Consider the following 25,986-nt stretch of genomic DNA (forward strand, 5'->3'; position numbering starts at 1 on the left):
AACAACTGTCATATTCCTGACTTGGTACAGGCATTTTCTAATGTAGAAAATGGTGGATTGAACCTGATAAGAAGTCAATCAGGTTCTGAATTTAGTTTTGAGATTTTGAGAGTATACTACTGTTGCCTTAATTTAACAACCAGAAAAAATGTTTTCTATGGAGTACACCACAATGACACAGCAATATCAAACAACCAGTAGACATCTATTTCATTTAACTTTTTTATACTCATCATAAAAGAAAATAAATTTCATTTGTTTTATTTTGTATTTTTCTACCATACATTTGTTAATATTATAAATAAATAATTATCTATGAGATATCTACAATTAAGAACTATATTTTGTTGATGAAATACAGATTCATGGCTTTTTAAACTTGCATAAGATGAATTAATTCGCAAAAATGCTTACATCAGCACAAATCTAAAATCTGATTGATAATCATTATTCAAATAACTAATAGTAGAGACAACCCATTGATAGCAATACATTAGTCACTGTATATTGAATAACACGATCCCAAATGATTTTCTAAAAACAGAAATGTTTATTATAACTTAATGTTAAATATTGCACTGTTAAAACTCATCATTCTATATATTGTTTATATTTGTAATGATTGAATAATATATTGCAAAGAAGAAGAAAAAAATCAGACACTGAAAAAATTTAAAATCAATATACCATTCTAATACAAATAAACTCATCAAATATACCAGGATTAAATTTAGTATTTAAGCAAGACGCTTGTTTCATCTACAAAAAACTCATCAGGGATGCTAGAATCGAAAAAAAATTAAAAAGCCAAATAAAATACGAAATTAAAGAGCATATGTATGAAGTTTAAATTTGAATCACAATTACATCATGATTTGATTAAGAGTAAGTTGTTTATGCCACAAGAGATACTAAAATATGTTTGATCTTAAGAGTTCCTGGTTTTATAAAAGGTTCACGTCACCCCTCTTTTATTTCATTTTGAAAGATAGATGAGATCTGAATAATGTATATTGTCCTTGAAATCTTTACAAATCCTAAGGTCAAAATATTAAAAACAGCTGGTCTAATCTCTAACCCAATGAAAACCCATATCAGACTAAAACAGTGAAACAACACATGGATAAATAGGATTAAGAGGAGGTATACTTTATTAATACAGCAAACAAAACAATAATTATAACTAAAGAGATGTAAGTTCAGAAACAAACCAGCCAAAACAACAAAAACTCTTAAGATACCACACTGAGCATTATCTATTTCAGATCTAAGAATTGACCAAAGGGAGATAACTGGATGTTGAAATATCAGGAAAAAGCTGAACAGTCAGTTGTTGTTTGATTGTTGTGTAATAAATACAAAATAATAAATTAAATAACAAAATAAAATAAGTTCTTCTGAAATGAAAAATGTTTTTTGATTTCCATATTTAAAATGAAATGGAGATTTGACAGCAATCCAAACTCACAAATTAACAAAAAATATGTCTATATAAAGAGTAATTAATTAAAAGGGGGCGTAAATCATAAAATTTAATAAAAACACAAAATTACAAAAAACGTAAAATATGTAAATATTAGTAGAGAGTAATTTAAAATTTATCTACAATGATATTTCATATACTGTAAATTCAGAAATAATTGCGAGCTTTATATCAATGCAAATCCTATAACTGTGTGAGTATCGCAATACCAAGAACTTGCATTCTGATAACCAATGATTAAATAGTACCTGTATGCATTTTTTTTAAAAACTGTATAAATCTAACTCACCTTGAAAAATTGCAAAAATAAATGAATGTATTAATTTCTGAATTTACAGTACCGGTAATAAAAACGTATGTTATTAGTATCTACAAATGTTTTTAACTGCAGAAATATGTGGGAAAGATAACATTAATTGATGTTTGCAACTTTTATAAAGCTAATAACCTTTAAGTACAGACTGAATTAGAAATGAAATCCTAATCCTTTACAAAGATGACAAGTTAAAGGCCTCTCAGACTCTACAACAGAGATTTACATAGGTAGCAACAGTCTTCATGATTAACCACAGGCCAAACTGTAAAATTACTATAGGCCAACAGAATCTAACTAAAAAATTTTTAAAAGCTATAGGTTTATTTGTTGATCTTAAAGACTGAAGGTGATACTACACTCATGGTTTAGTTTTGTTCTGTTAATCCTTGAATAAATTCCCCTAGAAACCTGTCAAAAGGTGTAATTTTAAAGTGCAACTCTAAAAGAACTCCAAATGGCCTTTTTTGTTAATAATAAATGCATCTGTTATATACTAATTTCAAAATTGTACACAAGAAACTAAAATTAAAATAATACAAGACTAACAAAGGCCAAAGGCTCCTGACTTTGGGACAGGCGCAAAAATGAGGTAGGGTTAAAGATGTTTGTGAGATCTCCCCCCTCCCCCTATACCTCTAGCCAATGTAGAAAAGTTAATGCCTTTTTGTTAATAATAAATGCATCTGTTATATTAAACAGATAAACATTTCACAGTGGTTTGACTTCTTATGCTAATCTAACAATTTTTAGATTTATGTGCATATTTTCATAATTTTACATGCAAAATTCAAATATAATCTATTTATATACCGGTATATAAAAGTCACATTTCTTTGATATCAGTCCCAAGACTTTTTTAATGATGAAAGAAAGCCTATAATCAATGTTTTTCTCCTCCCCCTGGAATTATTATGTAAGCAGGTATCTTTGATGAACAATTAAGGCTCTCCTACCCCTGGTATTCATCAGAGATCCGTACTACAGTTTTCTGTATTAACAGAGGACCCTGAAGAATGGCGAGTGTGTCCTGGTTTATTTTTCATTTCTTTAAGTGAGCTACTAGAATGTTTTTGTCGTAGATTTCCCAGAGGTGACGACCCGACTTTCTCTTCATTTATTTCCTCCAGAATAGAATTCTTTTTGTTCGTTAGACTTGTCATCTCTACGTTATCTACACTTGACCTGGAATTATTCTTTATTACATTAACCTGTACAGAATCTATGGTGTCACCGTTAGATAACGTCCGTGACACATCACTATCTCGTTTGTGCTCTTTCACTTTAGATTTGTCCATTTTTTTAATGCCCATTTTAAATTTATCAGCGAGTTTCGGTAATTTGCCGAGTGATTTTGTCGGCGTATCACTATCTTCATCAATTGTTTCTAGTTTTGATAAGTTTTCATCTCCCTCTATGATATCAATGTCATCTGAAAGACAAATGTTTTACATTATATATTGTTTGTAATTATTTAGGTTTATTCCATTAACAGGGAGATGGATTTGGTAATAAAGAAGTAAATATTTAGGTCTATTCTATTACCAGGGAGATGAATTTGGTTATAAAGAAAGAGATTTCCAATGTCCCCATGCATATTGTACATATTTTATCAGCCCAAAAGCAATATCTAAAAAATGATTGTTTTATGAATATCTTGAAAATGAAGGCTTGAGAGCAAATGTAATGCAAGTTCCTAAAAATTATTGTTTCAAAGGGACATAACTCTTTTAAAACTACTTGGCTGGCACTGTTTTTGCAAAAAATGTCTATGACATTGGTGTTATAAACCTTTTCATATAATGTATTTGAAAAAATCTGGCAAGAATTGTACACATGAGAGTGCTAACATGTCAATTTTTTATATAACTAATATTTCAAAGGGACACAACTCTTCAAAAAATATTTGATCGGCACTCATTTTGAGAACTTCCTTAAGAATTTATTGATATAAACCTATGATGTTAGTTTCATAAAATCTGTCAAAATTGTACATGCAAGAGAGCACTAGCAATGCAACTTAATCAGATAGATAGATGGTGCCTTACCAGGCAGTTTCTTGGTTCTAAATGATGCATTAGTAATAGCAGATTTGGCGATGGTGTGACCTGAGCTAGAGGGAGTGACAGTCATAAGTCCCATTGGACCATCTTCTTCGTGACCAGCAGGAAGTGAATTCTTTATGGCAGTCGTTACCTAAAATAGATGACCAACAATTTACATATAATTAAACATTACATTAATCTACAGGCCACCAACAATTTACATATAATTAAAATTAATCTTCAAGTCTTAAAAAGGATAAATTGGATGGGAATTACAGAGATATATAGATTCTACCACTGCACTGAGTGTAATACAATATTTATTCACTCGAGACAGTTAAATTTTCAAATTAAAATTTAACTGTCGAGAGTGAATAAATATCGTATTACACGAGATTTGGTGGAGGAATCTGTTTCTGTAATGATTTTCTAACATTAAGCAGGCAAAGTTATTCTTTCTTTTCAAATCGGATTTTTACCAATGAAGTACTGAGATCAAAAGAACATGTTGATTAAATTTCTTTTATTCAATGGGTGCAGAAAGGGATAAATTGATGAAGAATTATAGAAACTTTTTTTATCCAAACCATAAAATCAGATAAATAAAACATTTTAAAATGAACAAAAACATATATGAACAAAGGGAGACAATCCAATCTTTTTTTAATTATCTTTTTTTTGCTTAATACTGATTAATTGTAATCTACATTATAGTTGGTGTAAAAATATAATGGAATAGTATGCGACTGTCTATACATGTTAGAGGTGTAATCCACCATTTTCCACATAAAAAAATACCTATACAAAGTCAGGTATATGACTGTTGTATACCATTGGTTTGATGTGTTTGAGCTATTGATTTTGCCATTTGATTAGCATGATTAGGGACTTTCTGTTTTTAATTAACTTAAGATTTTGCATATTTGCCAGTGGTCAAGTATTTGCAATAACTGACTGACTGATTGATTGATTGATTGGTGATTGCTTTCAGCTGACTCACATAAATGCACACATTCATTATTTAATCTACAGAACATGATAAATATTATCTCATTGATATTGATTGATTTATACTGTAAGACAGATAATACTAAATAATTTATGGAAAACCATTACTTCATACATCTAATACTAATAAAAAACAGATAATCAAAAACCTTACCAAAAGTACATCAGGGAAGAGTTCATAACTTGCCCTGTTGTGGATGTCTAAAATGGCTCGTGTTGCTAAGTATTTATCACTGTTAAACCTACAAAATTAAAAGAATGATGAATTAGTGTTTCACGACCAGGGGCAAATGTCAGATACATATCAGGACACAAATTAGTAAGATATACATCCTGCTTTGTACTAGAACCACTTGTTGATTTGGACTATAGGTCACAAGGTAACAGTGTAAAGGCATGCAGGTCTGATAAAAACATTTCTCGATAATGCAGTGTGCAAAGTATTCTAGAAGAAGCAGCAATGTCAATTTCCTGTTATAGTTTTGACCCCAATGAAGATCAATCCCTAGGTTTGCTGTTTCAAGGTTTGACCAAAGACCAATCCCTAGGTTTGCTGTTTCAATGTTTGACCAAAGATCTATCTCTAGGTTTGCTGTTTTGACCTAATTTGTGATTCAAATTATCTCCCTTTGACCACCTAATACTATTATCTACCTTTGACCACTTATTACAGTTATCTCCCTTTGACTATCTTATAAAATTATCTCCCTTTGACCACTAAATACAATTATTTCTCTTTAACTATCTAATACAATTATCTCCCCCTTTGACCACCTAATACAATTAACTTCCTTTGACCATTTAATACAATTATCTCCCTTCAACCACCTGACACAATTATCTCCCTTTGACCACCAAATACAGTTATCTCCCTTTGATCATTTAATACAATATCTCTCTTTGACTAATTAATACAATTATCTCCCTTTGACCACCAAAATACAGTTATCTCCCTTTTACCATCTAATACAATATCTCCCTTTGAACACTCAACTGAATTCTGAGTTCAGTATTTTTGTGATTTTACTTTTTAATACAATTATCTCCCTTTGACCATCTAATACAATTATTTCCCTTTGACAATCTAACCCCAAACTGTGGAAATTTAAGAATATTCCAAGACCAATCTATTAAAGACTATGAACTAAAAGCTTTGCTTGAAACACGATCTTGAAAACAAGAATTACCACATGTATGAAACAAGGAAGAAAGTTTTAATAACTTAGTGTTGTTTTTTTAGCTTTGAAGAAGAATATACAAAAGTTGCTTATATTATGGCCTCAAACAAGGATCATGATAAAACCCCATACCCTATAGTCATTAACTAATGAATGATCAATTTTAAGTGAGCTAATTGATTACACAATTATCAAACAGGAAGGCAATTAACAATCAGATGGGATCCAATCTCTATCCCTGTTACATCAAACAGGAAGGCAATTAACAATCAGATGAGATCCAATCTCTATCCCTGTTACACATACAATCAATATGTGTTTTGGTTGTTTGTGTCTCAATGATGTATAGAACATGTATTATTTTATTAATGAAAGAGACTTACATAATATAATAAAGCCCTGAGACCATCTCCGTCATAAGTGTCGGGGAGATGGCTATCCTAGGTAACAATTCTCCCACATGACTTTTCCGTTTACTTTGTGGCGGAGGTGAGTCTTGGAGATGGAAGCTGGCTGATGGTTTAACTGAACATGATATGTCTGATAAATCATCAAAGCCTGTTGTAGCTAGTCTGTAATAAAAAATAAAATCTGAAATCATCAAAGCCTGTCGTAGCTAGTTTGTAATAAAATATAAAATATTAAATCATCAAAGCCTGTTGTAGCTAGTCTGTAATAAAAAATAAAATATTAAATCATCAAAGCCTGTTGTAGCTAGTCTGTAATAAAATATAAAATCTTAAATCATCAAAGCCTGTTGTAGCTAGTCTGTAATAAAAAATAAAATATTAAATCATCAAAGCCTGTTGTAGCTAGTCTGTAATAGAAATATAAAATCTTAAATCATCAAAGCCTGTTGTAGCTAGTCTGTAATAAAATATAAAATCTTAAATCATCAAAGCCTGTTGTAGCTAGTCTGTAATAAAAAATAAAATCTTAAATCATCAAAGCCTGTTGTAGCTAGTCTGTAATAAAAAATAAAATCTTAAATCATCAAAGCCTGTTGTAGCTAGTCTGTAATAAAATATAAAATATTAAATCATCAAAGCCTGTTGTAGCTAGTCTGTAATAAAATAAAATATTAAATCATCAAAGCCTGTTGTAGCTAGTCTGTAATAAAATATAAAATATTAAATCATCAAAGCCTGTTGTAGCTAGTCTGTAATAAAAAATAAAATATTAAATCATCAAAGCCTGTTGTAGCTAGTCTGTAATAAAATATAAAATCTTAAATCATCAAAGCCTGTTGTAGCTAGTCTGTAATAAAAAATAAAATATTAAATCATCAAAGCCTGTTGTAGCTAGTCTGTAATAGAAATATAAAATCTTAAATCATCAAAGCCTGTTGTAGCTAGTCTGTAATAAAATATAAAATCTTAAATCATCAAAGCCTGTTGTAGCTAGTCTGTAATAAAAAATAAAATCTTAAATCATCAAAGCCTGTTGTAGCTAGTCTGTAATAAAAAATAAAATCTTAAATCATCAAAGCCTGTTGTAGCTAGTCTGTAATAAAATATAAAATCTTAAATCATCAAAGCCTGTTGTAGCTAGTCTGTAATAGAAATATAAAATCTTAAATCCTTGATGCATAAACAAACTTAAGCAGAAAACTTAACATGTAACATTGCTGATTATTAGGCTTTAAACTGATATGTACTAATCCTAATGCAACTTTCTATATCAAATATCAATGATCTATCACAAGAAGTTCCTTTCAAACTAACTTGACAATTGTCTACATTAATGGCATCATCATTAACGTCACCTTAAAAGCAACCCATGTCTTTTTCCGCATTTAAGACGAAATTCAAGGCAAAACATAATCTAACATTTGCAGATAAACATGTGTGTTGTTTAATTGTTAGTTTGATATGTGTGGAGTCAATGCTTTTTTTAGTAAAATCCTTGAGAAGTATAAGAAAATGAAATTCATAATTATTAAACATGAAAAGAGGTTATAAGAGACAGATATATAATGTTACCTGGAGCAACCTTTACAATAGATCTGATGAGAGAGTTCTGACAGGTCACTGATACAGGAATTATAACATTGTAACAGAGAGGACCGGATACCCTGGGGAGAGGTTATAAGAGACAGATACATAATGTTACCTGGAGCAAGCTTTACAATACATCTGATGAGAGAGTTCTGACAGGTCACTGATACAGGAATTATAACATTGTAACAGAGAGGACCGGATACCCTGGGGAGAGGGGAGAGAGACAGCTATATAATGTTACCTGGAGCAAGCTTTACAATACATCTGATGAGAGAGTTCTGACAGGTCACTGATACAGGAGTTATAGCATTGTAACAGATAGGACAGGATACCCTGGGGAGAGGGGAGAGAGACAGCTATATAATGTTACCTGGAGCAAGCTTTACAATACATCTGATTAGAGAGTTCTGACAGGTCACTGATACAGGAATTATAACATTGTAACAGATAGGACAGGATACCCTGGGGAGAGGGGAGGGAGACAGCTATATAATGTTACCTGGAGCATGCTTTACAATACATCTGATGAGAGAGTTCTGACAGGTCACTGATACAGGAATTATAACATTGTAACAGATAGGATAGGATACCCTGGGGAGAGGTTATAAGAGACAGATACATAATGTTACCTGGAGCAAGCTTTACAATACATCTGATGAGAGAGTTCTGACAGGTCACTGATACAGGAATTATAACATTGTAACAGATAGGATAGGATACCCTGGGGAGAGGGGAGGGAGACAGCTATATAATGTAACCTGGAGCATACTTTACAATACATCTGATGAGAGAGTTCTGACAGGTCACTGATACAGGAATTATAACATTGTAACAGAGAGGACCGGATACCCTGGGGAGAGGGGAGGGAGACACCTATATAATGTTACCTGGAGCATGCTTTACAATACATCTGATGAGAGAGATCTGACAGGTCACTGATACAGGAATTATAACATTGTAACAGATAGGACAGGATATCCTAGGGAGAGGGGAGAGAGACTGCTATATAATGTTACCTGGAGCATGCTTTACAATACATCTGATGAGAGAGTTCTGACAGGTCACTGATACAGGAATTATAACATTGTAACAGATAGGATAGGATACCCTGGGGAGAGGGGAGGGAGACACCTATATAATGTTACCTGGAGCATGCTTTACAATACATCTGATGAGAGAGTTCTGACAGGTCACTGATACAGGAATTATAACATTGTAACAGAGAGGACCGGATACCCTGGGGAGAGGGGAGGGAGACACCTATATAATGTTACCTGGAGCATGCTTTACAATACATCTGATGAGAGAGATCTGACAGGTCACTGATACAGGAATTATAACATTGTAACAGATAGGACAGGATATCCTAGGGAGAGGGGAGAGAGACTGCTATATAATGTTACCTGGAGCATGCTTTACAATACATCTGATGAGAGAGTTCTGACAGGTCACTGATACAGGAATTATAGCATTGTAACAGAGAGGACCGGATACCCTGGGGAGAGGGGAGAGAGACAGCTATATAATGTTACCTGGAGCATGCTTTACATTACATCTGATGAGAGAGTTCTGACAGGTCACTGATACAGGAATTATAGCATTGTAACAGATAGGACAGGATACCCTGGGGAGAGGGGAGAGAGACACCTATATAATGTTACCTGGAGCATACTTTACAATACATCTGATGAGAGAGTTCTGACAGGTCACTGATACAGGAATTATAGCATTGTAACAGATAGGACAGGATACCCTGGGGAGAGGGGAGAGAGACACCTATATAATGTTACCTGGAGCATGCTTTACAATACATCTGATGAGAGAGTTCTGACAGGTCACTGATACAGGAATTATAACATTGTAACAGATAGGATAGGATACCCTGGGGAGAGGTTATAAGAGACAGATACATAATGTTACCTGGAGCAAGCTTTACAATACATCTGATGAGAGAGTTCTGACAGGTCACTGATACAGGAATTATAGCATTGAAACAGATAGGACAGGAAACCCTGGGGAGAGGTTATAAGAGACAGATACATAATGTTACCTGGAGCAAGCTTTACAATACATCTGATGAGAGAGTTCTGACAGGTCACTGATACAGGAATTATAACATTGTAACAGATAGGATAGGATACCCTGGGGAGAGGGGAGGGAGACAGCTATATAATGTAACCTGGAGCATACTTTACAATACATCTGATGAGAGAGTTCTGACAGGTCACTGATACAGGAATTATAACATTGTAACAGAGAGGACCGGATACCCTGGGGAGAGGGGAGGGAGACACCTATATAATGTTACCTGGAGCATGCTTTACAATACATCTGATGAGAGAGATCTGACAGGTCACTGATACAGGAATTATAACATTGTAACAGATAGGACAGGATACCAACCATAGAGGGGAGGGAGACAGCTATATAAGGTTACCTGGAGCAAGCTTTACAATACATCTGATGAGAGAGTTCTGACAGGTCACTGATACAGGAATTATAACATTGTAACAGATAGGACAGGATACCTTAGGGAGAGGGGAGGGAGACAGATATATAATGTTACCTGGAGCAAGCTTTGCAATACATCGGATGAGAGAGTTCTGACAGGTCACTGATACAGGAATTATAGCATTGTAACAGATTGGACAAGATACCCTGGGGAGAGGGGAGGGAGACAGCTATATAATGTTACCTGGAGCAAGCTTTACAATACATCTGATGAGAGAGTTCTGACAGGTCACTGATACAGGAATTATAACATTGTAACAGATAGGATAGGATACCCTGGGGAGAGGGGAGGGAGACAGCTATATAATGTTACCTGGAGCATGCTTTACAATACATCTGATGAGAGAGTTCTGACAGGTCACTGATACAGGAATTATAACATTGTAACAGATAGGATAGGATACCCTGGGGAGAGGGGAGGGAGACAGCTATATAATGTTACCTGGAGCATGCTTTACAATACATCTGATGAGAGAGTTCTGACAGGTCACTGATACAGGAATTATAACATTGTAACAGATAGGATAGGATACCCTGGGGAGAGGGGAGGGAGACAGCTATATAATGTTACCTGGAGCATGCTTTACAATACATCTGATGAGAGAGTTCTGACAGGTCACTGATACAGGAATTATAACATTGTAACAGATAGGATAGGATACCCTGGGGAGAGGGGAGGGAGACAGCTATATAATGTTACCTGGAGCATGCTTTACAATACATCTGATGAGAGAGTTCTGACAGGTCACTGATACAGGAATTATAGCATTGTAACAGAGAGGACCGGATACCCTGGGGAGAGGGGAGAGAGACAGCTATATAATGTTACCTGGAGCATGCTTTACATTACATCTGATGAGAGAGTTCTGACAGGTCACTGATACAGGAATTATAGCATTGTAACAGATAGGACAGGATACCCTGGGGAGAGGGGAGAGAGACAGCTATATAATGTTACCTGGAGCATACTTTACAATACATCTGATGAGAGAGTTCTGACAGGTCACTGATACAGGAATTATAACATTGTAACAGATAGGATAGGATACCCTGGGGAGAGGTTATAAGAGACAGATACATAATGTTACCTGGAGCAAGCTTTACAATACATCTGATGAGAGAGTTCTGACAGGTCACTGATACAGGAATTATAGCATTGTAACAGATAGGACAGGATAGATTGTCTGAAAAATTAAAAAAAAATCTTATATTAAAATATAATATAATGTTGAATGGATAGTTGGAAACATTGTTAAGAGTGAATTCAATGCTTTCCCTAAATTCAACAAAGTTTACCATTAACTGATTCTAAAAAATTGGATGTAGCTTAACAGTTGGCACAGCAACATCATATAAATAAATTTAGGAATTTCTTTTACTTTAAATTTATATTGCACATTTATAACTTCACAATCATCATTTATTTCATAATATTTTTTTGATTAAACAAGTAAACTGCGAGCTACTGCTCACTGATGATACCCCCGCCGCAAGTGGATAATATTAATAGTGTAAAAATATGCAAGTGTTTGGTAAACAGGAAGTTGTCGAGTGATGAATCTGAAAACACATCACACGGTATAGCTGACTTATATATATGCTGAAACAAAATTTCAGAAATCCTTGTATTGTATTTCCTGAGAAAAATGTGACGAAAATTTTCAACTTGGCTATCATGTGTAAAATCATACAAGTGTTCAGTAAACAGGAATTTGTCAAGTGATCAATCTGAAATCGCATCACACGGTATAGCTGACTTAGATAAACCCTGAAACAAAATTACAGAAATCCTTGTATTGTAGTTCCTCAGAAAAATGTGACGAAAATTTTCAACTTGGCTATCATGTGTAAAATCATACAAGTGTTTGGTAAACAGGAAGTTGTTAAGTGATCAATCTGAAAACGCATCACATGGTATAGCTGACTTAGATAAACCCTGAAACCAAATTTCAGAAATCCTTGTATTGTAGTTCCTGAGAAAAAAAATGTGACAAAAATTTCATGGGACGGACGGACGGACAGACAGAGGTAAAACAGTATACCCCCCCTTTTTAAAGCGGGGGTATAAGGGGGTATAAAAACAGACATATAAAGAAGGAAAATTGTAATATGGGAGATAACTCAATATTTTCATAATAATGTTATAATAATAATGTGTTACCTATTTTGACCATTGATAGCTTCATACTGAGGATAAGGTCCACTTCTCCAAATCTCTGGTTCTGTGTGGTCATATCTTGATAAAGCACTTTCTGACAGGGATAAACTGCTGAGAGCTGAAGGCTACAATATATTAAATATATAGATAAAGCACTTTCTGACAGGGATAAACTGCTCAGAGCTGAAGGCTACAATATAATAAATATATAGATAAAGCACTTTCTGACAGAGATAAACTGCTGAGAGCTGAGGGCTACAATATAATAAATATATAGATAAAGCACTTTCTGACAGGGATAAACTGCTGAGAGCTGAAGGCTACAATATAATAAATATATATATAAAGCACTTTCTGACAGGGATAAACTGCTGAGAGCTGAGGGCTACAATATATATAGATAAAGCACTTTCTGACAGGGATAAACTGCTGAGAGCTGAGGGCTACAATATATATAGATAAGCACTTTCTGACAGGGATAAACTGCTGAGAGCTGAGGGCTACAAAATATTAGATATATAGATAAAGCACTTTCTGACAGGGATAAACTGCTGAGAGCTGAAGGCTACAATATAATAAATATATAGATAAAGCACTTTCTGACAGAGATAAACTGCTGAGAGCTGAGGGCTACAATATAATAAATATATATATAAAGCACTTTCTGACAGGGATAAACTGCTGAGAGCTGAAGGCTACAATATAATAAATATATATATAAAGCACTTTCTGGCAGGGATAAACTGCTGAGAGCTGAAGGCTACAATATAATAAATATATATATAAAGCACTTTCTGACAGGGATAAACTGCTGAGAGCTGAGGGCTACAATATAATAAATATATAGATAAAGCACTTTCTGACAGGGATAAACTGCTGAGAGCTGAAGGCTACAATATAATAAATATATATATAAAGCACTTTCTGACAGGGATAAACTGCTGAGAGCTGAGGGCTACAATATATATAGATAAACACTTTCTGACAGGGATAAACTGCTGAGAGCTGAGGGCTACAATATATATAGATAAACACTTTCTGACAGGGATAAACTGCTGAGAGCTGAGGGCTACAATATATATAGATAAAGCACTTTCTGACAGGGATAAACTGCTGAGAGCTGAGGGCTACAATATATATAGATAAAGCACTTTCTGACAGGGATAAACTGCTGAGAGCTGAGGGCTATAATATATTAAATATACAGATAAAGCACTTTCTGACAGAGATAAACTGCTGAGAGCTGAGGGCTACAAAATATTAGATATATAGATAAAGCACTTTCTGACAGGGATAAACTGCTGAGAGCTGAGGGCTACAATATATTAAATATATAGATAAAGCACTTTCTGACAGGGATAAACTGCTGAGAGCTGAGGGCTACAAAATATAATATATAGATAAAGCACTTTCTGACAGGGATAAACTGCTGAGAGCTGAGGGCTACAAAATATCAAATATATAGATAAAGCACTTTCTGACAGGGATAAACTGCTGAGAGCTGAAGGCTACAAAATATAAAATATATAGATAAAGCACTTTCTGACAGGGATAAACTGCTGAGAACTGAGGGCTACAAGATATAAAATATATAGATAAAGCACTTTCTGACAGGGATAAACTGCTGAGAGCTGAGGGCTACAATATATAAAATATATAGATAAAGCACTTTCTGACAGGGATAAACTGCTGAGAGCTGAGGGCTACAATATATAAAATATATAGATAAAGCACTTTCTGACAGGGATAAACTGCTGAGAGCTGAGGGCTACAAAATATCAAATATATAGATAAAGCACTTTCTGACAGGGATAAACTGCTGAGAGCTGAGGGCTACAATATATAAAATATATAGATAAAGCACTTTCTGACAGGGATAAACTGCTGAGAGCTGAAGGCTACAACATAATAAATATATATATAAAGCACTTTCTGACAGGGATAAACTGCTGAGAGCTGAAGGCTACAATATAATAAATATATATATAAAGCACTTTCTGACAGGGATAAACTGCTGAGAGCTGAAGGCTACAATATAATAAATATATATATAAAGCACTTTCTGACAGGGATAAACTGCTGAGAGCTGAGGGCTACAATATAATAAATATATAGATAAAGCACTTTCTGACAGGGATAAACTGCTGAGAGCTGAAGGCTACAATATAATAAATATATATATAAAGCACTTTCTGACAGGGATAAACTGCTGAGAGCTGAGGGCTACAATATATATAGATAAAGCACTTTCTGACAGGGATAAACTGCTGAGAGCTGAGGGCTACAATATATATAGATAAACACTTTCTGACAGGGATAAACTGCTGAGAGCTGAGGGCTACAATATATATAGATAAAGCACTTTCTGACAGGGATAAACTGCTGAGAGCTGAGGGCTATAATATATTAAATATACAGATAAAGCACTTTCTGACAGAGATAAACTGCTGAGAGCTGAGGGCTACAAAATATTAGATATATAGATAAAGCACTTTCTGACAGGGATAAACTGCTGAGAGCTGAGGGCTACAATATATTAAATATATAGATAAAGCACTTTCTGACAGGGATAAACTGCTGAGAGCTGAGGGCTACAAAATATAATATATAGATAAAGCACTTTCTGACAGGGATAAACTGCTGAGAGCTGAGGGCTACAATATATAAAATATATAGATAAAGCACTTTCTGACAGGGATAAACTGCTGAGAGCTGAGGGCTACAAAATATCAAATATATAGATAAAGCACTTTCTGACAGGGATAAACTGCTGAGAGCTGAGGGCTACAAAATATTATATATATAGATAAAGCACTTTCTGACAGGGATAAACTGCTGAGAGCTGAAGGCTACAAAATATAAAATATATAGATAAAGCACTTTCTGACAGAGATAAACTGCTGAGAGCTGAAGGCTACAATATATAAAATATATAGATAAAGCACTTTCTGACAGGGATAAACTGCTGAGAGCTGAGGGCTACAATATTTTAAATATATAGATAAAGCACTTTCTGACAGGGATAAACTGCTGAGAGCTGAGGGCTACAAAATATTATATATATAGATAAAGCACTTTCTGACAGGGATAAACTGCTGAGAGCTGAGGGCTACAAAATATAATATATAGATAAAGCACTTTCTGACAGGGATAAACTGCTGAGAGCTGAGGGCTACAAAATATAATATATAGATAAAGCACTTTCTGACAAGAATAAACTGCTGAGAGCTGAGGGCTACAAAATATCAAATATAAAGATAAAGCACTTTCTGACAGGGATAAACTGCTGAGAGCTGAGGGCTACAAAATATAATATATAGATAAAGCACTTTCTTACAGGGATAAACTACTGAGAGCTGAGGGCTACAATATATAAAATATATAGATAAAGCACTTTCTGACAGGGATAAACTGCTGAGAGCTGAGGGCTACAAAATATAATATATAGATAAAGCACTTTCTGACAGGGATAAACTGCTGAGAGCTGAGGGCTACAAAATATTAAATATATAGATAAAGCACTTTCTGACAGGGATAAACTGCTGAGAGCTGAGGGCTACAAAATATTAAATATATAGATAAAGCACTTTCTGACAGGGATAAACTGCTGAGAGCTGAGGGCTACAAAATATCAAATATATAGATAAAGCACTTTCTGACGGGGATAAACTGCTGAGAGCTGAGGGCTACAAAATAATAAATTATATAGATAAGGCTACAAACAATATCAATCCTACAAAATTACTATTTTCAACAGACTTATATAAGTCACTTTAATTATTCTAACTGTCTTTTATTCAGTCCCTTTAGTCCTGTGATATTTTCAATGCTCTTATATGAGCCATTAGGGTCTGTTTTACCTTTTTAAATCTTTTATTTTGTTTATTGGGTCTTGTTTTATTTCTTCAACCAAATCATTTTAGTCCTGCGAGTTGTGTGATTATAATTCCATTTGGTTATGTGTAATTTGTATCTTGATAACCTTGTATTAGTCACTTGACTCAGGACTGTTGATAACCTTGTATTAGTCACTTGACTCAGGACTTAATTCCATTTAGTTGTGTGTAATTTGTATTTTGATAACCTTGTATTAGTCACTTAAGCTTGACTCATGGTTGTGTGTAATTTGTATTTTGATAACCTTGTATAAGTCACTTGACTCACAGTTGTGTGTAATTTGTATTTTGATAACCTTGTATTAGTCACTTGACTCAGGGCTGTATCATTTTTACAGTCTGAAACTAGGCCCTTGTGAACTGTACATTTTTATCTGTTTAAAACCATAATCCCTGGGTTGACCATGTGATGGGAATAAACATGTAGATTTAATTGATTATTTGTTGGTGTTCAAGTGTCATTTAGATTTGTAGATTGAATTTTTTGTTCTGTTACAGAAGATAATATAACAATGTTTTCAAAACCTATGTTATAAAAATTTCCTACAAATTACATGCCACAAACACCATACCTCATGATAAACAGATGGCTGACCAAAGGAAGGAATACGGAATGTTTTTATCTTCGGTTTCCCATCACTACTAACAATATCCTGAAAAGATAAAAATAACAAATTCTATTCATAAACTATTTAAAAACAAAAATGGCAAAAATATGCTTTAAATAAAAAAAAATAATCTCAAGTACAAAATAAAAAATTGTAGTTATGAAATACCTCAGGAATAAAAATAAAAATCATGCTAACCATAAACCTAAGTAATAAATACCAAAAAATAATACTAGTGAAATGCTTCTTGAATGTTAAAAATGAAACTAAAAAAAGCAACTGGGGTTTATTAAACATCAAATACCTAAGAAAAATATATAAAAATGTGTAAACATTTCATACTTAATAAATACAGCTGTCATAAAAATAAATAAGATAAAACAATGATGATCGTAATTTAAAAAACCCTCAATCATATACCTAATTTAATATCATCAATATAAAAAACCTCAGTCATATACATAAATATCATCAATATAAAAAACAATGTACTTCAAACAAGACATAAAAATAAATGTTATACACATAAAAATAGTACTTATAAAATACCTCAGAAAATATAGAGGCAAATTTTACTTGAAAAATACCTAAGAAATAAAACTAAAACATCTTAGTTATAGAAAAGTTTAGGATTCTGAGGAAGAAGCAAAGAACAGGGGATGGTAGTGCAGAATTTTAGTGTAAATTTAAATTCTTAGAACCTCCGGGCATATAAATGTTGAAATTATGCGGCACAGCCCTCTATTTTGACCTTTGAAAAAAAAGTATTGCGTATGAGCTTGAGTAGATCTTTTCCATTTTAAGATATAATTTTTACAAAACTTCATATTAAACAGTTAAGGTTTTAGCCCTCAAAGCAGTTCCTATGGGATACTGCATTGTCCCTAATTTACAGAAATGCAACCTATAAATTTTGTTCACAGTGACACCATTGTTTATGTATTATAACAAATTATCAACCACTTTTAAAGCTAAAACAACTTTTAAATCCTAAATCTGAGCTTTTGACAGAAATTGGTGACTTTATAAAGCAATCATTAGAATTGCAAAAATGAGGTCCATGTCCATCAGAGGCTACATTAATTACCATTTATAACTATGTTTTTTTTTATGTTTATATTTGTAATTCTTCACTGTCTGTATTAAATGTTGTATTTGTGTTTGCTTGACCCATATGGGTGTATTTTTTGCAAATAAAATTATTATTATATTGCATGTCTAGCATGAATCGTATGCTGAGGTACTCAGGGAAAAAAAATCCTCATGACCTCTATAAAATTGAGAAAGGAAATGGGGAATGTGTCAAAGGGACAACAACCCAACCATAGAGCAGACAACAGCCGAAGGCCACCAATGGGTCTTCAATGTAGCAAGAAACTCCCGCACCCGTAAGCGTCATTCAGCTGGCCCCTTAAAAAATATGTATACTAGTATATAGTGATAATGGACGTCATACTAAACTCCAAAATATACACAAGAAACTAAAATTAAAAATAATTCAAGACTAACAAAGGCCAGAGGCTCCTGATTTGGGACAGGCGCAAAATTGCAGCAGGTTAAAACATGTTTATGAGATCTCAACCCTCCACCTATATGGTGACAGACTCTAGCCAATGTAGAAAAGTAAACACATAACAATACACACATTAAAATTCAGTTCAAGAGAAGTCTGAGTCCGATGTCAGAAGATTTAACAAAAGAAAATAAATAAAATGACAGTACTACATAAATAACAGACTACTAGCAGTGTCTTTCTTAGGAGAATTATGATCACATGCATACTATTTATCTCTTTACCACTCTCTTAGGATTTGTAATTTAATTTCCAATCAAACAAAAAATTGGATTCAAACACCCCGTATTCAACCTACTAACCGATATCTTATTTCATAAAAAGTAAAACAAGCCATTTACCCACTGATCTCATCTTCAAAATACAATGAAGCTGTATAATAATTACTGAATACAATCAATTGTTTAATATCACTCACAATCTATTTATAGCACACCAAGGTAATCATTACATCTTTATAAAACAAAGATTTGTAGAAAGATAATTGTCGTATGGAATATATTGAATTTAATTAATCATTGCAATTGAGTATTAAAATGATGGCACCATTCAAATGTTTTTGTTTGATGTTGAAATAGACCTGGGCCATGCCTTTGAGTGTTGGGTAGGTTAAGGAAGGGATTTTATTATGAATAAATTGAAATTAACAATATCACTAATATGGGTTATATATTGCGGATACTTTTTTCTTGGATATATATAAATTGAATAATTATATAACTGGTTAAAATTCAATACGATTATTGCTTTTCATAAATGCTTCACAAATTTCAGTTACATTTTCCTATCAAATTCAATATAAATATCTGTCTGATTTTAAAATAACTTTTTCTGCAAATTAATAAATACAATTAACCTTTTAGATAGTTAAGTCTGTAAATTAAAAGTTATTAATGTTTCTGTTGTTTATTTAATTGTACTTGGTAAAATATCATAAAAGCAGAATAGTATTTTTGCAACATGCCCAGAAGGAATGCTCAGAAAAAGACACCCAATCTTCCTTAAATAACAACACAAAAAGTTTTAACCACATAGGTTAACCAGACTGTCCATAAACCTTGCATGTTCATGAAAGCTGGTTTTAGACTTTTTCTTTATCATGTTTATTTACCAGACATTTTTAGGTAGGAAAAGCTGTATTTAGTAAGTTTTATTCTATATCAAACATACATTTTGTTGCTAAAGAGAGTTGTCTTTCAACTTTTTCTTTTTTTTGACGTCCATTAGTTATTTGAGACCCTTCACCACCTGATTCTCCGTTTTTCTCAGGTGATTTATTGTTCCAGTCTACCTAATCCTATAAGTCTTAATTACTGTCAGAGAAAGATGACTTTTAATCAATAAACAATGACTTGACTGTGTAATTACTGGATCCTTTATAACATCATTAATGATTACAACACAAGCTGACTGGATCCCTGTTCTCAAACATAAATGATTAAAACTTTCAAGTCAATTAAAAACATTACTTCCTTTCAACAAAATAATCAATGATTACACCACATCAAGGAGAACAATGATTACACCACATCAAGGAGAACAAAACGCTATTAGTGGACGGTCAAGATGAAAAGAGAGAAAACATCTAACTGTCGATCTTTCTTGAAGTTTATTAAAAAATTAAACATTTGTAAAATTTCAGAAAATTTTCAAAAAAGATCATAATCATTTAGAGGTTACAGGATCAGTTAGCAGAGGTTATTATATGCACCTAGCAGTGGTACATTCAGGTACCATCTTCATGTATCATCACCAGTTAGCAGTGGTTAGTAGTAACCAGAAGATACACCTAACAAATCAGTGGTACAATGAGTGATTATAATCAGCTAGTAGTGGATATATAGAAGTGGTTATTAGTTGTTAGTAGTAGTTAATAGTAAATTGTAGTAGCTAATATATAGTTGATAGTAGTAGTTAGAAGTAGTTAGTAGTCAGGTTAGCAGATACACCTAACAAATCAGTGGTAGAATGAGTGACAATAATTCATTAGTAGTGATTATTAGATGTAACTTGTAAGTAGTAGTTAATAGTGGATTGTAGTAGTTAGTAGTTGTAAGTAGTTGATATAAGTTATTTGAAGAAGTTAGTAAGGGTTATCAGATACACCTAACAAATCAGTGGTACAATCAGGTATCATCATCAGTTAGCAGTGCATGGCTAGTAGTTAGGTTAAAGCAGTAGTAACATGAGTAAGAAGAAACAATTAAAAAATCAGTGGTACAGTAAGGTATCATCATTAGTTAGCAGTGGCTAGTAGTTGTTAGTAGTAGTTAACAATATACAGTAATAGTTAGCAGTGGTTAACAGATAGTATTTATTAGTAGAAATTAGTAGTTAGTAGTAGTAACTAGTAGAAGTTAGTAAAAGATAGTAGTGGTTAGCAGAAACAACTAAAAAATCAGTGGTACAATCAGGTATCATCATCAGTTAGAAGTGGTTAGTAGTTGTTGGTAGTGGTTATTAAATAACCTTATACATCAGTGGTACAATCAGTGAGTAGTAGTGGCTAGTAGGAGTTAATAATAGTGAGTAGTTGTATATCTATATCTATATCTATATCTATATCTATATCGTTGAAATGCAAAGGGTCTAAGACCCATCACGCAAGTACTAATTTGGTCATTCAATATGGTGCTCATTAAAAACGTATTTACATGTGAAATTAAAATCAAATGTTTGTTGCGTTGACTACTCTGTTAAATAAGTTGTGAGGCTGTTCTTGAATGCCTCTGCATCTTCTATATTTAACAGTCTTATTGGTAGAGTATTCCAGTCTTTGATGGTACGTGGAAAGAAGCTGTATTTGTAGGTGTTTGTTGAGGTTTGAAGGTTTCTAAATTTGCTTCGGTGGTATTGCCGTGTTGTCCTGCCTTGTTGTTCTACATAATCTGGTATATTTATGGCTATCTTTTTATGTAAAGCTTTGTGAAATAAGCAAAGCCTTTTTATTTTCCGTCTTATTTCTAATGATGGTAGTTTAAGCTCCTTCAGTAGACTCGTCACTGACCCAGGTTCTCTGCTGTATTGATGTTTGATGAAACGTGCTGATCTTCTTTGCACCATTTCTATCTGTTTGATGTGGTTTTCTTGATATGGATCCCATGCACTGCTTGCATATTCAACATTTGGTCTGACAATGGCTCGATATGCTCTTTTCTTAATTTCTTCTGGGAATTTGCCGATGTTTCTCCTCAGAAAGCCTAGTGATTTATTTGCTTTTGCCGTGATGTTATTGATGTGTATATCCCATTTCAGGTTGTTGGTACATTGTAAGTAGTAGTTAGCAGATACACCTCACAAATCAGTGACTACTATCAGTTTGTAGCTGTTGGTAGTAGTTAGTGGTTGTTAGTAGTAGTTAGTACATTGTAGTAGTAAGATACACATCACACATCAGTGGTACAACTGCTGATACATAATTATCACTACCTTATGATTAGTAGTAATTAGTAGTAATTAGTAGAAGTTAGTAGTAATTAGTGGTAGTAAGCAGAAGTTTGTAGAAGTTTGTAGTTGTTAATAGTTGTTAGTAGTAGTTAGTAGTAATACGTAGATACACCTAACAAATCAGTGGTACAACTGCTAATATATAAGTCTGACTACCTTTGTGGTTAGTAGTAGTTAGCAGTAGTTAATAGTTGTAAGTTGTAGTTAGTAGTTGTTAGAAGTAGTTAGTAGTAGTTAGTAGATACACCTAACAAATCAGTGGTACAACTGCTGATATATAAGTCTGACTACCTTTGTGGTTAGAAGTAGTTAGCAGTAGTTAATAGTTGTTAGTAGTAGTTAGTAGTTGTTAGTAGTAGTTAGTAGTTGTTAGTAGTTGTTAGTAGTTGTTAGAAGTAGTTAGTAGTAGTTAGTAGATACACCTAACAAATCAGTGGTACAACTGCTGATATATAATGATCACTACCTAGCAGATGTCTACTGATTTATCAGATGTTCAATTAATTAACTGGATACATAATTAGTCCAGCTCAACTATGGTCTCTGGGCCTATAATTGGTCTGGCTGGTATCTGGCCTTTAATTGGTTTGACTCTAATAATTGGTCTAGCTGGTTTCTGGTCTCTGGCAATTAGTCCTTATCTGTTGATGGTTTTATAACTTGATGATGGCAATTTCAAACCATACATTTACTTAAAACAACAGTACCTCCATTTCTAGACATGTTTTTTTTTTGTTTAGACTTTTAATTTCAACTGATTTCAATATACTTAATCATCATCAAAGATAGTCAACAAGTATTAAGTGAGTTAAGGGAGATAACTGCTTATAATTGTTACCACGAATCACTTATAATTGTTACCATGAATCACTTATAATTGTTACCACAAATCACTTATAATTGTTACCATGGATCACATTACAGTATAAAACCAATGCACCATTCCTCACTGTCAAGGTATGAAAATGAAGACCATCAATTAACTTTAATAATTGATTCTGTGAACCAACTGTCAGCCTCCATATCCCTCTGGGTCAGGCTCTTCATTCCATAAGTACACAACACTCAGCATCACATGAACAAGTTTCAATCTCTCTCATTCCTCGTCTAGATTTAGATATGCCTCCTAAGTTACATCTATTATATGTCTATCCTGGTGAGCAGTTTAGTATACAGCTTTTACCAAACAGTACAGAATTAAACACACCCATCAGAAGTCAGAGAATACCTTATAACTCTCCTGTTGTCCTTTACCAAACAATACAGATTCAAACACACCCATCAGAAGTCAGAGAATACCTTATAACTCTCCTGTTGACCCTCAGTATCACACTCAATACTTAATAAGGAATATTACCATAAGTAAACACACCTGATTGTCACCTGATTGTCAGGTACTGTTTGTCAGGCACTGATTGTACAGGGAATTAATTCCAGTCTAATACCAGGGTAATTTGTCAGTATTCATCATGATTAGTTATAATATTGTGTCAATAGAAGGTGATATTGTCATTATATAGAATTACAGGACAGGTGCTTTTTCTATTATCACATTGGCTTATTATAAGGTAACATGAAGGGCAATTTACATCAATTACATGTATGGTAAAGATACAGAGGTACAGTACAGGGGGAATAAAATCTTTTTTAAGAGGTACAATAGGGGGGAAATAAAATATGTTGTTATAAGAGGTATAGTAAGGGAGAAAATTAAATTTGTTGTAACATATGAGGTATAGTAGGGAGGAAAATCAAATCTGTTGCTGTAAGGGAACAGCAGTGTTTGTATTGTTGTAGAGGTTCTACAATATAAAGGGATACATACATGTCTGTTGTCAGAGAAGAAAAATATATAAGATTAAGATTTGAGAAGATAACTCAGAAAAAAATTTACTAGGTTCAAACAATAGTTTACAATTATATATACTATGTAAAATGATGCATGAAATTCTCTCATTCATGGCAAGTTATATGTTTGCCAATAAAAGACTATAGTGAAAAAATACACTTAAAAAAGCCAGGGTCAAACAATCAATAACTAATCAATACCATTACACTTTCTCATCTTAATTATTTATAATGGATAGTCTTTGTTCTTAATGAAAATTACACAAAAAATACAAGAATTGGATGTAATTTTCATCAAGCTAATTTGTCTGAAGCCTTATATTGATCTGCACATCTTCTTTATAAACAAATGAACAATACATGAGTGAGTTAATTAGATAATTGAATTCTTGTAATACAACAATAGTATTAGGACCAATAATGCAGCAATACAGTTGTAAGTGCAGCTTTATAAACCAGTAAAAAGATACAACTAATCAAATAGATGGAAACAAATATCATTAAAGTACAACTAAACTCAAGAGGTTTTTTCTCACAAATCTACTGCAGTCGTAGAATTATTTAATCACTATTTAAAGTGATACAAATTAACATTATTTTAAGTGATAATTAAAATTATTTTGATGAATATTTAACATCATTTTCAGTCAGAAATGTAGAAACCTGTATCCTTTAAACAAAACAAAATTTAATTCTGAACATGAATCAAACAAAATTCACCAATTCATACACCAAGCCCCTGGTTGTATTTTACTGTATACCCGAAAACAATTACAACAAAAATTGGAAAAGAAAATCTATGATGACTTTGATCATATTTATAATGAGTATTTTATTAAATGAATGTTTTAATTAACTTAAATAAAGACTTTGTTTTGGAAACTATTGACTTCAAATTTACTTTCTACATAATAAAGGTAATTAGGTAAACAGACAATATTTTTATATTGATAAAACATTAATATTTGATTATTGAAGAAGAGTTATCTCCCCATGTTAAATAGTTTTGCTGTGCATTCTTGAAAATTTTCAAAAACCCATCAAAACTTGCATAGATATAAATTGATCCTTTTTTTTTACCCTAAAAGGACAGCATCCAACATTAGTTCCAAGTAAATTAGGAAAATGAATCCGGAGTATAAGACATTAATTTAGTTATAGCGTGCATAATTCAATGGTATCATTGTTTCTGTGCGGCCAGGAATCTCCTTTTAATTCACCATTAAATTGAGAGTAATCAGGTGAAAAAGGCACTTTAATCACTTCCAATGAAACCTCCAGGAACCATTCTCTCAATTACTGTAAAGCTAGAACATCTTTTAATCTATCAAATTTACATTTTATTTCTGTATTATACTAATTTGCTTTTACTTTATTTAATTTTTTCACTTTAATTAATTTCCTTAATTTCAATTAAAAGTAACAGAAATCCTTTTCAGTAGATTGCTCACAACTTTTTACTTGATGTTCCGAGTAAATTAAAGTGATTTTTCAATTTTCTGGACAAATTAAAGTGATTTTTCAATTTTCTGGACAAATTAAAGTGATTTTTCAATTTTCTGGACAAATCAAAGTGATTATCAATTCAATTAAAGTCTCTGAAGTGTCTGCCATTACATAAAAACTGACCCCTTTAGAGAATTTGTCTATTCATGAAGGCCTTGATGACCCCTTTACATCAAGTTATATAACATTATACATAGGCAAATTATAGTATCCTTATAAGAACTTGCATTCTTAGTGGTCACGATCTAGAGGGAGGGTTCTGGGGTTCTCAGTGGTCACGATCTAGAGGGAGGGTTCTGGGGTTACACCTTTTTTTGAGACAATCAATGCTTTTGAATGGGGAACTATGGTCAGAACCAACCAATTAAGATCTGCCCCTGTTCTAATATTTGATACAAATACATGATGTATC

At 33.0% G+C, this 25,986-nt stretch overlaps 1 protein-coding gene across 1 annotated transcript in view; it reads right to left on the reverse strand.

Moving 5' to 3' along the window:
• Nucleotides 1–2,764: 2,764 nt before the first annotated feature.
• LOC134695469 (hyccin-like) overlaps nt 2,765–25,986 on the reverse strand; it is a 74,269-nt gene continuing 51,047 nt past the window's right edge. The window contains exons 6-12 of the mRNA XM_063556739.1: nt 17,165–17,245; nt 12,700–12,821; nt 11,627–11,722; nt 6,411–6,599; nt 5,004–5,091; nt 3,845–3,992; nt 2,765–3,228 (exon numbers count right to left, since the gene is read on the reverse strand). Coding sequence (XP_063412809.1) covers nt 2,765–3,228; nt 3,845–3,992; nt 5,004–5,091; nt 6,411–6,599; nt 11,627–11,722; nt 12,700–12,821; nt 17,165–17,245 — 1,188 coding nt within the window. The remainder of the gene's footprint in view (nt 3,229–3,844; nt 3,993–5,003; nt 5,092–6,410; nt 6,600–11,626; nt 11,723–12,699; nt 12,822–17,164; nt 17,246–25,986) is intronic.

The sequence above is a fragment of the Mytilus trossulus genome, chromosome 13, assembly GCF_036588685.1.
Source record: "Mytilus trossulus isolate FHL-02 chromosome 13, PNRI_Mtr1.1.1.hap1, whole genome shotgun sequence".
Lineage (NCBI taxonomy): Eukaryota > Metazoa > Mollusca > Bivalvia > Mytilida > Mytilidae > Mytilus > Mytilus trossulus.